Below are 16,046 nucleotides of genomic sequence, written 5' to 3'. Positions count from 1 at the left end.
ACACAAAGAGAGGAGAGGCAGATAGAGAGAGAGAGAGAGAGAGAGAGAGAGAGAGAGAGATGTCTTCCATTTGCTGGTTCACTCGCCAGATGGCTGCAATGGCCAGAGCTGTGCCGATCTGAAGCCAGGATCCAGGAGCTTCCTCCAGGTCTCCTATGTGGGTGCAGGGGCCCAAGGACTTGGGGAATCTTCTACTGCTTTCCCAGGCCATAGCAGAGAGCTGGATCGGAACTGGAGCAGCTGGGACTCGAACCAGTGCCCATATGGGATACCAGTACTGCAGGCTATGGCTTTACCCTCTGTGCCACAATGCCGGCCCCAAGTCTTTATTTTTTTTTATTTTTAAAATTTTTTTTGACAGGCAGAGTGGATAGTGAGAGAGAGACAGAGAGAAAGGTCTTCCTTTTTGCCGTTGGTTCACCCTCCAATGGCCGCTGCGGCCGGCACATCTCGCTGATCCGAAGCCAGGAGCCAGGTGCTTCTCCTGGTCTCCCATGCGGGTGCAGGGCCCAAGCACTTGGGCCATCCTCCACTGCACTCCTGGGCCACAGCAGAGAGCTGGCCCGGAAGAGGGGCAACCGGGATAGAATCCGGCGCCCCAACCGGGACTAGAACCTGGGGTGCCGGCGCCGCAAGGCGGAGGATTAGCCTGTTGAGCCATGGCGCCGGCCCCCAAGTCTTTTTTCTAAAGAAAGCTTCTTTCTCTATGCCACTAGTTGTATGCCCTAAAGCAAGTTGGCCATGACCATGACTTTTATGTTACCCAAAAGCAAAGTTGAAAAATACAATCCCTTTTCTTCAATTGCAAGAAAAGGAGGAGCTGGTATCTTTAACAACTGCAGATAGTGATAAACCCCAAGCCCTTGGTGAATCTGAACTGAGGGTCCATTTCTGTACAAGGTGTCGTCTTTCTGATCGCAACTCTTAGGCATGTTTTAGTCTGTTTGCTTCCCCCATTCATTGGGTGTGTTAGTGGAGGCTCATTGAGAACTTCTCTGAGGAGTACTTAGGAAATCACATGGGACCATAAAAAGTTATGTAAGCTTGGCTGTCATTGCTTGATTTTTGACCGTTCGGAGAGAAGAAGCTGCCTGACTACTAATTCAGTTTTTAAACTGTCAATTTCAGTTGTCATTTACTTTGGTGGACGAAGGGAAGGAGAGAGTTGGAATTGGGCCTGGGTCCTCAGTACCAGACTGGCAAGACATATAGGCTATTTGGAGCTCCTGTTCAAACTGATGTTTGTGAATCCACCAGAACTGCCGGAGCAGACGACCAAAGCTTTACCTGTGCGGTGAGTTGGTCAGTTTGACAGAGGCGACTTCTTGATTTTTTAAAGATTTATTTATTTGTTTGAAAGGCAGAGTTAGAGAGTGAGAGAGAGAGAGAGAGAGAGAGAGAGAGATGGAATCTTCCATCCACTGGCTCACTCCCTAGACAGCTACAATGGCCAGAGCTGCACTGATCTGAAGCCAGGAGCTTCCTCCAGGTCTCCCACGTGGGTGCAGGGGCCCAAGCACTTGGGCCATCTTCTGCTTTCCCAGGCCACTAGCAGGGAGCTGGATCAGAAGTGGAGCAGCTGGGAATCAGACTGGCTCCCATATGGGATGTTAGCACTGCAGGCGGCGGTTTTACCCACTACACCATAGCACCAGCCCCATACCTTGAACTTTTTATGTGGGGGAAAAAAAAATAAAAGGTAGCCTGGTGAAATACATTTAGGAAACACTTCATTTTATATCTCCCTCTTATACATTAAGGGGTCAGAGGCATCTTCCTTTACAGAATCTGTTTAATTTTGTTCACCTGATTATATTTCAGCAGAGACTTTGACCCCCACTTATGTCACCTGTGGCCATCCTTTGGAACACATTTTGGAGAGAGAGCTGTTCAGAGATGAGGTCCGGCACCAAGGAGGGCTCTCACAAGCTCCTGATGAGTGTGTGGCCTCAGGAAACAGCTCTGAACAGGAAACAGCTGCTGAAAATATATTTGGGTGTCTATCTAAAATGATTTTCATGTCATTTAGGAAATTTATGAGAAAATAGAAATGATGAGCATTTAAGGAATAAAGGAAATACAAAGGGCTCTAGAGGAGAGTAAGACAAAAGAAAAAGTTAGAAAATTAGAAGCAGAGTTCAATAGGAGTTAGCAAAAACTTTAAAGTGTATTAAAAGAGTTAAGAATTTTGAGGCCGGTGCTGTGGTGTAGCAGTAAAGCCGCTGCCTGCAGTGCCGGCATCCAATATGGGCACCAGTTCGAGTCCCAGCTGCTCCAGTTCTGATCCAGCTGTCTGCTATGGCCTGGGAAAGCAGTAGAGGATGACCCAAGTGCTTGGGCCTCTGCACCAGCGTGGGAGACCTGGAGGAAGCTCCTGGCTCCTGGCTTTGGATCGGTGCAGCTCCAGCTGTTGCAGCCAACTGGGCAGTGAACCAGCAGATGGAAGACCTCTCTCTCTTTTTCTCTGTCTCTGCTTCTCTCTCTGTGTAACTCTGACTTTAAAAAAAAAAACTTAAAAAAAAAATAAGAATTTTAAAAATTATAAGGTAAAATATGTGTAATTTAGAAAGAAAACAAATAGACCAAGCACGAGGTGAAATATCAAAGCTATGAGTACAAGAGAGAAAGATAAAGGCGCATGCTCATCAGTATGGTTAACCCCGTCCACGCTCCCGCCTTCCTCACCAGCACAGTCAGCCGACTGTGGGCTGAAAATGTTTTCAAGAGTGCAGACTTTCTCTTGGCACCAGTCCCTGGACAGTGTGGTGTAGCAGGTGTTTACGGAGCAGTCCTGGTGTTCTGGTGCTACAGTAACCGAGAGAGGGAGTCCACGGGAAGGTGTGCACAGGGCTGTGCAGGTGCTTCACCGCTTTGTATGAGGAACTTGCTGGGGGCCCAGGAACCAATCCCCTGACTGCTGTCATTAGCATGGGACTGAGTATTGCGAAAAGGCTTTGAAAACAGAACGTTACAAGAATAGAATAAAATAATTGGGGAAATATTTTTACAGAAAAGAAGAAAAACAGTGTCATGAGGCACTGTTTTTGTTACACCGATGAAAGCAGCATCGGTAAAGATCACACAGCGTGTGGTGTGCTCCCACATCGTGTATTCAAAGCAGAGCTTAGCTCCTGAATCGAGATGAGTTTGATACAGAGAATGGAGAAAGAACCAATGCAGCAATAGTGATTCACAGACTCAAAATACACAAAATTCAGTTATTTTGAAGAACAATTGTGGAAGGGATATTTTATAACTATTGCAGAACCCCTGGTAGAATGTGGAACCTGTACATATAAGACATTCTAAAGCTTAAATGTTTAAATGGAATTTCTGGGCTTGAAACTTTGTTTTCTCAGGTGACACATAAAATTATGCATATTTATGGGACGCCGCATCATATTTCAATACATGTATACCTTGTGTAAAGTTCACATCGGGGTACACTTGCCTGTTTCCTTAAACACTTTATTTATTTATTTGAAAGTCAGAGTTACACAAAAAGAGGAGGGGCAGAGAGAGAGCGAGCTTCTATCCACTGGTTCACTCCCCAATTTTCCACAACAGCCAGAGCTGCACTGATCTGAAGCCAGGAGCCAGGAGCTTCTTCTCAGTCTCAGCACTTGGGCCATCTTCCACTCTTTCCCAGGCCATAGCAGACAGCTGGATTGGAAGAGGAGCAGCCGGGACTTGAACCGGCGCCCATATGGGATGCCTGCGCTTCAGGCCAGGGCATTAACCCACTGCGCCACAGCACTGGCCCCTTACTCTCTTCTTTATATTAAAAATGTTCAGAATCCTTTTTTCTAGCTTTGGACTTGAAATTCCTAGTGACTGTAGTGAATATTTTTTCACCATTCGGATCTCTTCGGTTGTTATTAGAGCACTTTCTTTGTGTGGCTCCTGGCTACGTTCTGGCAGGAGATGCTACCTTAAGATCGCTGTGTCAGGACCTGTGAGATGCCGACTGTCCCGTGTAAGCTGTTAGAACTGTTTCTCAGGGCTACTTCATTTAACTCTGCTGTGTTCCATTATTAAAAAAAGGTTTATTTATTTGAAAGTCAGATTAACAGAGAGAGAATCTTCATTTGCTGGTTTACTCCCCAGATGGCCACAACAGCCAGGGCTGGCCCAGGCCAAAGCCAGGAGCTTCATCTGGGTCTCCCATGTGTGTGCAGGGGCCTAAGTATGTGGGCCATCCTCTGCTGCTTTTTCCAGGCCCTAAACAGGGAGCTGGATCAGAAGAGGAGCATCCAGGAGTCGAACTGGCACCCACGTGGGATGCTGGTGTCAAAGGCAGTGGCTTTACCCACTGTGTCATAACACTGGCCCCAACATTCAATTTTTATTATTGTTTTTTCCTAACAAAAGTAGTGTAGGACCTCTCAGTTGCAGAGATGCCCACTTGCTCGGGAGGACGCCCAAAGATCCAGACTCCAGACCAGTTGATGCAAAAAGCACGAGGTTTTTATTGAACGTTTGCGCAAACGGGCCCCCACCTCAGGCAGTGAGGAGCCCTGAGCGGCAGTTTCACACAGGTTATATAGGCAACGAATTAGCATATTCCTAATGCGCATGCATAGGATTGGTCAGTTCAGAGAGACCATTAGCATATGGGATGCAGTGGCAACACGGGATTGGCTGGTTCGGAGGGACAATTAGCATATGGGATGCAGTGGCAACACGGGATTGGCTGGTTCGGAGGGACAATTAGCATATCGGAGAGTGCTGAGGGAGAGTGCTGAGGGAGAGTGCTGAGGGGAACGTGCTGAGGAGAGTGCTGAGGAGAGTGGCAGCTCTGCTCTGGGCATGCCTAGAGGTTCTCTGAAGGGGACTGACTTTTCCTTCCCAGAGAACGTCCTGCCCGCTGGACTCTGGGGAACATCTAACCTCTTAAGAAGCCCCTGATATCTGCCCAGGCCTAGTTTCTTGTCCCTCTCCCCCATAAGGGTCCTTCATTCCCTCCTTTTCTTTTTGCAAAGATTTTAATCCTAAAATCTATTGGACCGGCCTGGGGAGAGCCTGCCTCACTGGAGGGAGGGAACTCTGTTCTTGCTGGACTGGGTTGGGTTCCACGTTAACAATTGTGGAGCATGGGGATTGGAAAAACAATGGGGAAAGGCCAGGAACATCACAAATATTAAACAGTTTTTGAAAGTCTTAGCTTGAGTGGGTTCTGAGTGCGCTGGAGCTTCCATTTGGCTGGTCTGTCCAGATCCTCGGGGCCCTGGGGAGGTGGTGCTCGCTTCACGTGTGAGGCGTGGACCCAAGCAGCGATTCCGTCGACCTTGAGAGCGGTGGGAGTTGTCAACAGCACAGTGAAGGGGCCTTTCCACCGGGGCTCTAGAGTCTTAGATTGGTGCCTTCGGACATACACAGCATCACCGATTTGGAAAGGATGTGGAATGGTTGTCGTCTTGGGTTGGTAGGCTGCTGCAAGAGGTTTCCAGACCTGGTTCTGGATGATCTGGAGTGCTCTCAACCGGGCCTGTAACTTAGGGGCATCGGCAACAGAGTCACTGGCAAGGTCAAGCAAGCCTGCTACTGGTGGGGGCCCTCCATAAAGGATTTCGTATGGTGTCAGCCCGCAATGAGAGGGCGTGTTTCGGACCCGGAACAACACCATAGGGAGGAGTTGGACCCAGTCTTTAACACCAGTCTCCAACACTAATTTGGTTAGGGTCTCTTTAATTGTTCTGTTCATTCTTTCTACCTGTCCTGAACTTTGGGGTCTATAGGCACAGTGCAATTTCCAATTTATGCCTAATGCTTTGGCCACCAACTGACTTACCTGGGAGACAAACGCTGGGCCATTGTCGGACCCGATTACCTTAGGCAAGCCGAACCGGGGGAAGATCTCCTCTATGATCTTCTTGACGACCACCTGGGCGGTTTCCCGTTTTGTGGGGAATGCCTCAGTCCATCCGGAGAAGGTGTCTACAAAAACTAGAAGATACTTATTCCCATAACTGCCCGGCCTTATCTCAGTGAAATCGACCTCCCAGTTGATTCCTGGTCGGTCTCCTCTTACCCTAGCTCCCTCCGGGAGCTTGAGGTGTCTGGCATTTACCTTGGCACACGGAACACAGGATTCAGTCACCTGCTGGACTAAAGAGTCAAGTCCGGGGATGTAATAAGACTGCCTATCTTCCTGTAAGGCTGCTTTTAGCTTTTTGTGTCCCAAATGAGTCCATTGATGGAGGCTGGTAATTATTTCTTTAGCCAATTGGTGTGGCAGGACTATTTTCTCTCCGAGCCTCCAAACCCTTATTTGTTCATCATACTCTGCACCGAGCCGCTGGATCGTATCTAAGTCTTGGTCCGAATAGAGGAAAGGTGGTTCCCTCGATACTTGGGTGGGCTCAATTGTCTTTAACGGGAGCACCTGTTGGCTCAGGGCTGCCGCCCTAGCGGCCTCGTCTGCCATCCTGTTTCCCCTTGCTACGGGGTCGTCTCCTCGTTGGTGCCCGGGGCAATGAATTATACTCAACATTTTGGGCAGGAACAGGGCCTGTAGAAGATCTAGGATTTCCTGCTTATTTTTAATGTCCTTGCCTGCTGAGGTTAAGAGGCCCCTTAGCCGGTATATCTCCCCATGTACATGGGCAGTGGCGAAAGCATACCGACTGTCTGTGTAAATGTTGACCTTTTTGTCTTGTGCCAGTTTTAAAGCTTGAGTTAAGGCTATGAGCTCGGCTTTTTGAGCAGAAGTTCCAGGCTTTAAGGCACTTGACCAGATAACAGTTTTTCCATCCACCACCGCTGCCCCAGCCCTCCGCTCACCGTTCTGTAGAAAGCTGCTCCCATCCGTGAACCAGGTCATTTCGGCATCCGGCAGAGGCTGGTCGGTTAGGTCTTTTCGGGTGCTGTGGGCCTCAGCCAGGATTTGATGACAGTTATGGATTACCTGGGCCTGGGGCCCCAGTTCCGGGAGCAGGGTGGCCGGGTTTAAGGAGGTGGCAGTCCCAAACCGGACCCGCTCTGAGTTTAATAACATAGTCTGGTAATGAGTTATCCGAGCATTTGAGAGCCACCGATCTGGTGGCTGGCGGATAACTGTCTCCACAGCATGAGGTGCCACTATGGTGAGAGGTTGGCCTAGAGTCAATTTATCCGAGTCTTTCACCAGAACTGCCACGGCCGCTTATCATGCGGAGGCACGGAGGCCAGCCGGCCGCTACATTGTCTAGCTTTTTTGAAAAGTATGCCACCGGCTTTTTCCAGGGTCCAAGCATTTGTGTTAGCACTCCCTTCGCCACTCCCTTATTCTCATCCACGTATAATGTGAAGGGCTTGGTCATATCAGGGAGGCTCAGGGCTGGGGCTGACAATAGGGCCTTTTTTATGTTGTCAAACGCCCGCTGTTGCTCTTCTCTCCATTGAAAGGGAGCATTGGACTTCGTGAGGGGGTACAATGGGGCTGCCAGCTCCGCAAACCCAGGAATCCAAAGGCGGCAGAATCCCGCACTCCCGAGGAATTCCCGCATCTTTCTGGCATCGGTGGGGGGTGGAATTAGAGCAACCACCCTTTTTCGGCTCTCTGTCAGCCACCGTTGCCCTCCTTCTAGGAGGTAGCCTAGGTAGGCCACCTGTTTCTGACATATTTGGGCCTTTTTCGCGGAGGCTCGATAGCCCAATTCCCCCAGTCTCTGTAGCAGGGCCCCGGTACCTTTTAGGCAGTCCTGCTCAGTTTCAGCGGCAAGGAGGAGGTCGTCCACATATTGCAGGAGGACCAGGTCTGGATGGTTGACTCGGAAGTCGGCCAAATCTAGGTGCAGAGCTTCATCAAACAAGGTAGGCGAGTTTTTAAATCCTTGGGGCAACCTTGTCCAGGTGAGTTGTCCCGAAAACCCGGTCTCTGGGTCTTTCCACTCAAAAGCAAAGATGGATTGGCTCTGAGGGCTCAGTCTTAAACAAAAGAATGCATCTTTTAGATCTAACACAGTGTACCATACGTGGGTCGGAGGCAAGGTACTTAGCAGATTGTAGGGGTTGGGCACTGTGGGATGCATATCCTCCGTTCTCCTGTTAACCTCCCGCAAGTCCTGTACCGGGCGGTAGTCACCCGTACCAGGCTTCTTTACTGGTAGTAGGGGGGTGTTCCAAGGTGAACGACAAGGTTTTAAAATGCCTAGGTGTAACAGTCTCTGGATATGTGGCCGGATACCTTCCTTAGCTTCCTTGCCCATCGGATATTGACGAACTGACACGGGAATGGCCGTGGGCTTCAGATCTATGATCAAGGGAGGCCGGTTGACGGCCAGCCCTATTCCCGCAGTCTCTGCCCAGGCCTGAGGAAAATCTGTGAGCCACTTGGGGTCCATGGGAGCCATGGTGGACGAGGGCCTCTCGAATAATCGGTGTTCGTCCTCCAAGCGTAGTGTTAATACCTGGAGGGGCCGCCCTCCTGAGTCTGTGATGGTAGCTCCTTTCTCATGGAAGTGAATTTGGGCTCCTACCTTCGAGAGTAGGTCCCTGCCCAGGAGGGGGTAGGGGCAGTCTGGCACTAGTAAGAACGAGTGTGTCACAAGTCCTGTACTTAACTGGACCTCTCGATTGGTTGTCCAGCGATATAACTTCCCTCCAGTTGCCCCCTGAACCCAGGAAGTCTTGGAGCTTAAAGGCCCTTTTTCTGAAGTCAGTACCGAGTGCTGGGCTCCCGTGTCAATCAGGAAGGTTACCGGTCTGCCCCCCACTTCAAGGGTTATCCTGGGCTCAGGGGGGGGCTCCTGGCCCTGACTCACCTAGTCGTCTTCTTCCAGGGACAGGATTGGAACTGGTCTCCTCTTTGGTCCCTGTGTTTTCTTCGGGCAGTCTTTGACCCAGTGTCCTCTTTCTTTACAATAGGCACATTGATCTCTTTCCACCCGAGGCTTTCGTTTGTCTCCCAAGTCCCTATTCTGTCCTGGTCTACTCCTTTCTGTATCCTGCACTACGGTGGCCAAAATTCTACTAAGCTCTCGATTACGTCTTTTGTCTCTTTTGTCTTCCCTTTCCTCCTGCTCCTTGCGGATCCTTTCCTCCTTCTCCTCTCGGGTCTCCCTTTTGTTGTAAATCTTTTCTGCCTCCTTCATTAAATCTTGTATAGTATACCCCTGAAGCCCCTCTAGCCGCTGCAATTTATTGCGGATGTCCGGCGCTGACTGTCCTATAAAGGACATGATTACATCTCCCTGCCGGTCCTCTGCCAGGGGGTCAAACGGGGTATACATACGGTAGGCTTCCATTAATCTTTCTAGGAAGCCTGCCGGCGTTTCCTCAGCCCCCTGTACTACTGCACGTACCTTGGCCAAATTGGTGGGGCGCTTTCCAGCCCCTCTGAGACCCGCAAGGAGAATCTGGCGATAAAGACGAAGTCGCTCCCTACCAGCAACGGTGGTGTAGTCCCAATCAGGACGGGTTGAGGGAAACGCCTCCTCGATTTCGTTTAGCAGTAGGGTCGGTCGGCCATCTGCTCCAGGGACGTTTTTCCGTGCCTCAAGGTAGACACGCTGCTTTTCCTCAGTAGTGAGGAGGGTCTGCAGAAGCTGCTGACAATCATCCCAGGTGGGCTGATGAGTCAATAAAATTGACTCGATCAGCCCAGTCAGAGCCTGGGGGTCCTGAGAGAAAGAGGGGTTATGGGTTTTCCAATTGTAAAGATCGGAAGCAGAAAATGGCCAGTACTGCATCTGGCCAGCCACCGAGCGAAGAGGAAAAGCCTGCGAAGTCCAGACGCTTCCCGAGCCCCCTGCCTGCCCCCGACGGAGGCGCAGGCGGCTGGAGGGCGGGGAAGGCGCTGAGACTTCTTCTCCTGCCCTCGTGGAATCAAGGGGTGGTGCAGAAGGTTGCACATCCCGCTCTGGTTGTTGTGGGGGTTCCTGCGGGGGAGCAGGCTGGCCGGGAAGATAGGGTGGGGGAGAGTCAAAGAGCAGAAAGTCCTGATCAGCCGGAAGAACCGGTGGCTTGTCAGGTTTTGGATCTCGAATCTCCTTCAGAGGGTATAGGGAGGAGGTTGGCACAACCGGGATAGGAGGAGGGGGTAACGGGGTACGTATGGGCTCCGTCGGGAAGGAGAAGGGTTCTATCCAGGGAGGGGGGTTACGTGAAAGATCCTCCCACGTGGTAATGTAGGGCACCTGATCAGGGTGTCCATCGGATCCTGGCTGAAAGACTCGTTCCTTAATCTGTAAAATAATATCGAGGTTAAAAGTGCCGTTCCTTGGCCAGCCGACCTCGAAGGCCGGCCACTCTGAGGAACAGAATTTTGCCCATTGTTTCCTTTTAACCTCCAATGAGAGGTGGCGCGCGCGTTCTCGAACATCCTTCCAGTGATCTAGAGTGAGACTTAAAGGGGTGGTTATTTGTTGACCCATGTGTGCAAGGATTTCAGCCCAAACAAAAAGAACAGCCAATACACAGACACATACAGTAAACAAGACAAACCACATGGCTAGGACAAATCGAACGCTATTGCGCTATTTTTGGGAGCGGCTGCCTGACCAGCCCTCCCCGGGAAGGAGGGAGACTTGGTCTCCGACCCACCTCCAGACCACCCCGGGTGCGTGTTCCGGGGGAACGGACCGAGGGTTTCCCCTCTCATCCCGGAGCGTCCTCCGGGGAACGGGCCAGGGGTTGCTGGGCACGCCTGCCTCCCCCACTGGTCCCACAGAGTCAGGTCAGATACTGGCCAGTCAGAATACTCCAGTCAGAATCCAGTCAGAATACTCAAGACAAAAAACAACAGACAGAAAACACTTAATTATACCTCCAACTGGTCCTGCAGAGAATGGGTCTGAGGGCGACCTCAAGCCCCACGTTGGGCGCCAAATGTAGGACCTCTCAGTTGCAGAGATGCCCACTTGCTCGGGAGGACGCCCAAAGATCCAGACTCCAGACCAGTTGATGCAAAAAGCACGAGGTTTTTATTGAACGTTTGCGCAAACGGGCCCCCACCTCAGGCAGTGAGGAGCCCTGAGCGGCAGTTTCACACAGGTTATATAGGCAACGAATTAGCATATTCCTAATGCGCATGCATAGGATTGGTCAGTTCAGAGAGACCATTAGCATATGGGATGCAGTGGCAACACGGGATTGGCTGGTTCGGAGGGACAATTAGCATATGGGATGCAGTGGCAACACGGGATTGGCTGGTTCGGAGGGACAATTAGCATATCGGAGAGTGCTGAGGGAGAGTGCTGAGGAGAGTGCTGAGGGGAACGTGCTGAGGAGAGTGCTGAGGAGAGTGGCAGCTCTGCTCTGGGCATGCCTAGAGGTTCTCTGAAGGGGACTGACTTTTCCTTCCCAGAGAACGTCCTGCCCGCTGGACTCTGGGGAACATCTAACCTCTTAAGAAGCCCCTGATATCTGCCCAGGCCTAGTTTCTTGTCCCTCTCCCCCATAAGGGTCCTTCAGTAGGTAAGGTGTTGAAAGTGAAGATGGTTGCAAGTTCTTTTTCTTCCTCGCAATGTTAGAACCGTGGTTCTGAAGGAGGTAAAAAGAAAATGAAGTGTGAATGCTGGGGCGCTGTCCTGTGCTGAAGTTGCTTGTTACGGCCCGAGTCTGAGCGCTGTTTTAACTGGTCCCTCGCTGCAGGTTTCTGTTCACAGATTACAACAGGCTGTCCAGTGTGGGTGGAGAGACCTCGCTGGCGGAAATGATCGCCACCCTCTCGGACGCCTGTGAGAGAGAGTTTGGCTTTTTGGCCACCAGGCTTTTTCGAGTATTCAAGACTGAAGAGACTCAGGGTAGGGTCTCCTCCCTTCTTCTGTGTGTGTGTGTGTGTGTGTGCGTGCAGGGTTGGGGGTGGGATGCCTGTTCAGTTTATTTTCATGAACGTGTGACTTGAGCATTACTTATCAGAGCCTGGGACTGGGATGCCAGGACTTCTTAGATGCTGGGTGTGTTGGTAGTTGTTAAACCATTTGTTGTGTTACAGGTAAAAAGAAATGGAAAAAAACGTGTTGCCTCCCGTCTTTCGTCATCTTCCTTTTCATCCTTGGCTGCATTGTTGCTGGGATCACTCTCCTGGCTGTGTTCAGGGTTGATCCGAAACATCTGACGGTGAATGCTGTCCTCATAGCGATGGCGTCTGTGGTGGGGCTGGCCCTTGTGCTCAACTGTCGGACGTGGTGGCAGGTGCTGGACTCTCTTCTGAACTCTCAACGAAAACGCCTCCATAATGCCGCCTCCAAATTGCATAAATTGAAAAGCGAAGGTTTCATGAAAGTAAGTACGTATTGTTTGTTTGAAAGCACCGTGATGTAACTATGCCACACCCCATACTCACTGGGGTGCTACGGAGTGTTTTCTCTAAATGCTGGTGATACATTAGTTTAGTTTTTATTTATTTACTCAAGACTTTTAAAAAAATATTTTTACTTGACAGGCAGATAGAGGGAGCACTCCAATCCATGTCCACAGCGGCTGGGGCAGGGCTCGGCCAATGCTGAGCGCTCGCGAACTCAATTCCAGTCTCCTGTGTAGGTGGTAGGGACCCAAACACTTGAGCTGTCATGGCTGTCGCACAGGCCTGCGGGGTAGAAAGCGGGAGTCAGGACCTGGGGCCAGGTATTGAACCTGGGGGCTCCAGTGTGGGAGGTAAGTGTCTAATTGCTAGGCTGACTCCCTGGTCCCAAGGCAAGATTTTAAAGCAATTTTAAGTTTACAGCAAAATTGGGAGGGAAGTACAGAGATCTCTCATCCGCCCCCTGCCCCTGCCTGGGCACAGCCTCGCCATTATCAGGATCCCCAGGTTTGTCCTCCACAGTTTGCATGAGGGTCCGTTCCTGGCGTTGTGCGTTCTGTGCATCCATCATTAGGTATCGCACAGAATGTGCTCGCTGTCCTGAAGTCTCCGTGCTCGCTCACGCCTCCCTCCCGCCACCAGCCCCGCAGCACTGACTCTGTTATCCCCGTAGCTTTGTTTTCCCCGGAAATGTCATCTAGTGCGAATTGTCTTTCCAGATGGGCTTTGTTCACGTACAGGGGACATTTCAGTCCCTTGCAGTCCTTCCCTAGCTGCGGCCCTTGTTACCCCGGTGGTAACAGTCCACCGTCTGGACGTACCACAGTCCACGTGTCCATTCACCTTTCCAAGGACGTCTTTGTTGCTTCCAAGTTTTGACAAATATGAAGCAGGTTGATGCAGGCATCCGCGTGCAGGTTTGATGTGAACGTAGATGGTCAGCTCCTCTGGGTGGATCCCCAAGGAGCGTGATTACTGAATCCTGTGATAAGAGTATGTGCGCTGTTGTCAGAAGCCAGGGAGCAATCTCCCAGAGTGGCTGTGCCGTTTTGTGTCTCTACCAGCAGTGAACCAGGGCTCCTGTTACTCTCCTCATCCTTGCCATCATTTGATGTAATTGATTTTTTTTTTTTTATTTGACAGGTAGAGTTATAGACATTGAGAGAGACAGAGAGAAAGGTCTTCCTTCTGTTGATTCACTCCCCTATTGGCCACTGCGGACGGCGTATCGCGCTGATCCGAAGCCAGGAGCCAGGTGCTTCTTCCTGGCCTCCCACATGGGTGCAGGGCCCAGGGACTTGGGCCATCCTCCACTGCCCTCCCCGGCCACAGCAGAGAGCTGGACTGGAAGAGGAGCAACCAGGACTAGAACCCGGTGCCCATATGGGATGCCAGTGCCGCAGGCGGATGATTAACCAAGTGAACCATGGCACTGGCCCAGTGCAATTGATTTTTTAAAAAATTTTTAAAATATTTTATTTATGTATTTGAGAGGTAAAGTTACAGACAGTGAGAGAGAGAGACAGAGCTAGGTCTTCCATCTGCTGGTTCACTTCCCAGATGGCTGCAATGGCTGGAGCTGTGCCAATCCGAAGCCAGGAGCCAGGAGCTTCTTCTAGTCTCTCATACAGATGCAGGGGCCCAAGGACTTGGGCCATCTTCCACTGCTTTCCCAGGCCATAGCAGAGAGCTGGATTGGGAGAGGAGCAGCCAGGACTAGAACCGGCGCCCATATGGGATGCCGGTGCTGCAGGTGGAGGATTAAACTGTGTCACGGCGTTGGCCCTTGATGTAACTGACGTTACGGGTTTGGGCCATTGTAATGGGTGTGTGTGTTGTTGCATTGTTTTAATTTGCCTTTCCCTGGTGACATGTGGTGTGCAGCATCTTTTCATATGTGCATTTGCTGTCTGTGTATCTTCTTTGGTCAAGTATTTGTTAGTCTGTAGTGGAGGACATACATAAGACATACCCAGACCTTTCCTTGCTTTAAATTTTCACTGTCTGGAATTAAGGTGGCTGCTCTCACTCTCTATCGATTGGCATTAGCATGGTGTATCTTTCTTCATCCGTTTACTTTTAATCTACGTGTCTTTGTATTTAAAGTGGGTTCTTGTGACAACGTACAACTGGATCCACTCTGATAGTCGCTTTATTATAATTGGTGGGTTTAGACCGTTAACTTTCAAGGTGATTATTGATATGGATGGATTAGTATCTGCCGTATTTATTACTGTTTTCTGTTTGTTGCCCTTGTTCTTTGTTCCTATTTTTGTCTTCCACTGTTTCTATGCCTTTTTTGGATTAAGCATTTTATTCGATTCCATTTTCTTATCTTAGCGTTATTAATTCTACTTTTTCAGCTTTTTAAGTGGTTGCTCTAGAGTTTGCAATATACTTTTAGAACTAGTCAAAACCTACTTTCAAGTAGTACTATTCCACTTTCCAGCAATACTGTTCCACTTCAGCAGTTATGTGTGCTGTAGAATGAGCAGAATAATTCTGAATTCCTCCCCCATCACTGTGGCACTGCTGACACTGGTTTCTCTCACACTTTGACTTGTAACATAAGTGTGTAAAAATCAAGAAGTGGCAGCTTCCAGGATGTTTACAGGCTGAACCAGATGCCAAAGACCTCACACTTACTTTTGGTTTTATTTTAGATTTTTTTTCTTTTGGAAAAACATATTTGAAATGAAAAAAAAAAAAGTCATAAGAATAGCACGTTTTATAAAATGGGCTTTTATAAGATACTCAATGGAGGGAGCAGGTTACCCACAGGTGGTAGTTACTACCTGTTAATATAGGTTCCTCTGGAGCCGAGTAAAGTAAGCAGATCTCACCTGTTTTAAGAAAAAAATAGCAGATTGAACCACCAATAGCTGTAAAATAGGAGCACATTTCTACGCCAGGAGGGACTTTGTGGAATTCTGTGGCCCTTTGGTCGAGAGCAGGTGCCATCAGGGAGCCAGGTCAGATCCTTAGAGCTTTTGGATTTGCATTCATATCCAAGAGCCTGTGGTTTCCAGCGTGGCTGTCACAGTGTGCTTTGCAGCGTCGCGTGTGCCCGTGCAGCCGCAGGGTGAGCTGTCGCCTTCGCTGCAGTTACAGGTGGAGTCAGTGACAGCAGAGACGTCGGGTTTGTCCTCTCTCTGTGGGCGTTGGATGCTTCCTGTGATGCGTTTAAAGGAGTGTGTGTACCCTCTCGTCTCCTCGGTGCTTTCTGGATCTTTCCTTTGCATAGGTTCTGAAGTGGGAAGTGGAACTGATGGCCAGGATGGCAAAAACCATCGACAGCTTCACTCAGAATCAGACGCGGCTGGTGGTGATCATCGACGGGTTAGATGCTTGTGAGCAGGACAAGGTGCTGCAGATGCTGGACACGGTACGTGCGCTGCCTGGGAACTCAGCGCTGTGCCGTGTGGCTGGGGAGGGTGGCTGCTCCAGAAGACACCGTGGACGGAGCGGAGGCCGTCTTTTCAGCTTGAGTGACACGTGCCTCTCTTGTCATTATTCTTTTGTAAAAACAACTTATGTTATGTAGAAGCATAGCAAGGGTAAATGTTTCATCACAGAGAGATGTAAGTAATTTTCCCCAAATGTGTGTGAGAAAGGTAGCAGAGCATTTCCTGCTTCATGGTGTGGCTGCGGCCTCTGGACCCTGAGACACGTAGGGCGCAGCCCATGGGCTCTGCAGAGTGTCTGGTAGACCACACATGGGAGCGACTGTCCCCAGGCTGTTCCCAGCAGTAGGGTGTGACTAGGGCACAGGCCGGTGTGCATGTGTAGCTCTCCTGTGTTGCTCTTATGCAGACTGAAG

At 50.1% G+C, this 16,046-nt stretch overlaps 1 protein-coding gene across 8 annotated transcripts in view; it reads left to right on the top strand.

Moving 5' to 3' along the window:
* Positions 1-16,046, top strand: part of KIDINS220 (kinase D interacting substrate 220) — a 131,717-nt gene that overhangs the window by 37,146 nt on the left and 78,525 nt on the right. For all 8 annotated transcript variants that reach the window (XR_009867773.1, XR_009867771.1, XR_009867772.1 and 5 more), the window contains exons 15-18: positions 1,129-1,294; positions 11,575-11,726; positions 11,918-12,207; positions 15,471-15,611. Coding sequence is in view for 4 of the 8 variants with exons in the window: in XM_062208922.1 (XP_062064906.1) it covers positions 1,129-1,294; positions 11,575-11,726; positions 11,918-12,207; positions 15,471-15,611 (749 nt within the window). In the remaining 4 variants the exon portion in view is untranslated. The remainder of the gene's footprint in view (positions 1-1,128; positions 1,295-11,574; positions 11,727-11,917; positions 12,208-15,470; positions 15,612-16,046) is intronic.

This window comes from Lepus europaeus, chromosome 13, assembly GCF_033115175.1.
Source record: "Lepus europaeus isolate LE1 chromosome 13, mLepTim1.pri, whole genome shotgun sequence".
NCBI classification, from domain to species: Eukaryota; Metazoa; Chordata; class Mammalia; order Lagomorpha; family Leporidae; genus Lepus; species Lepus europaeus.
This window is presented reverse-complemented; position numbering and strand designations above follow the sequence as displayed.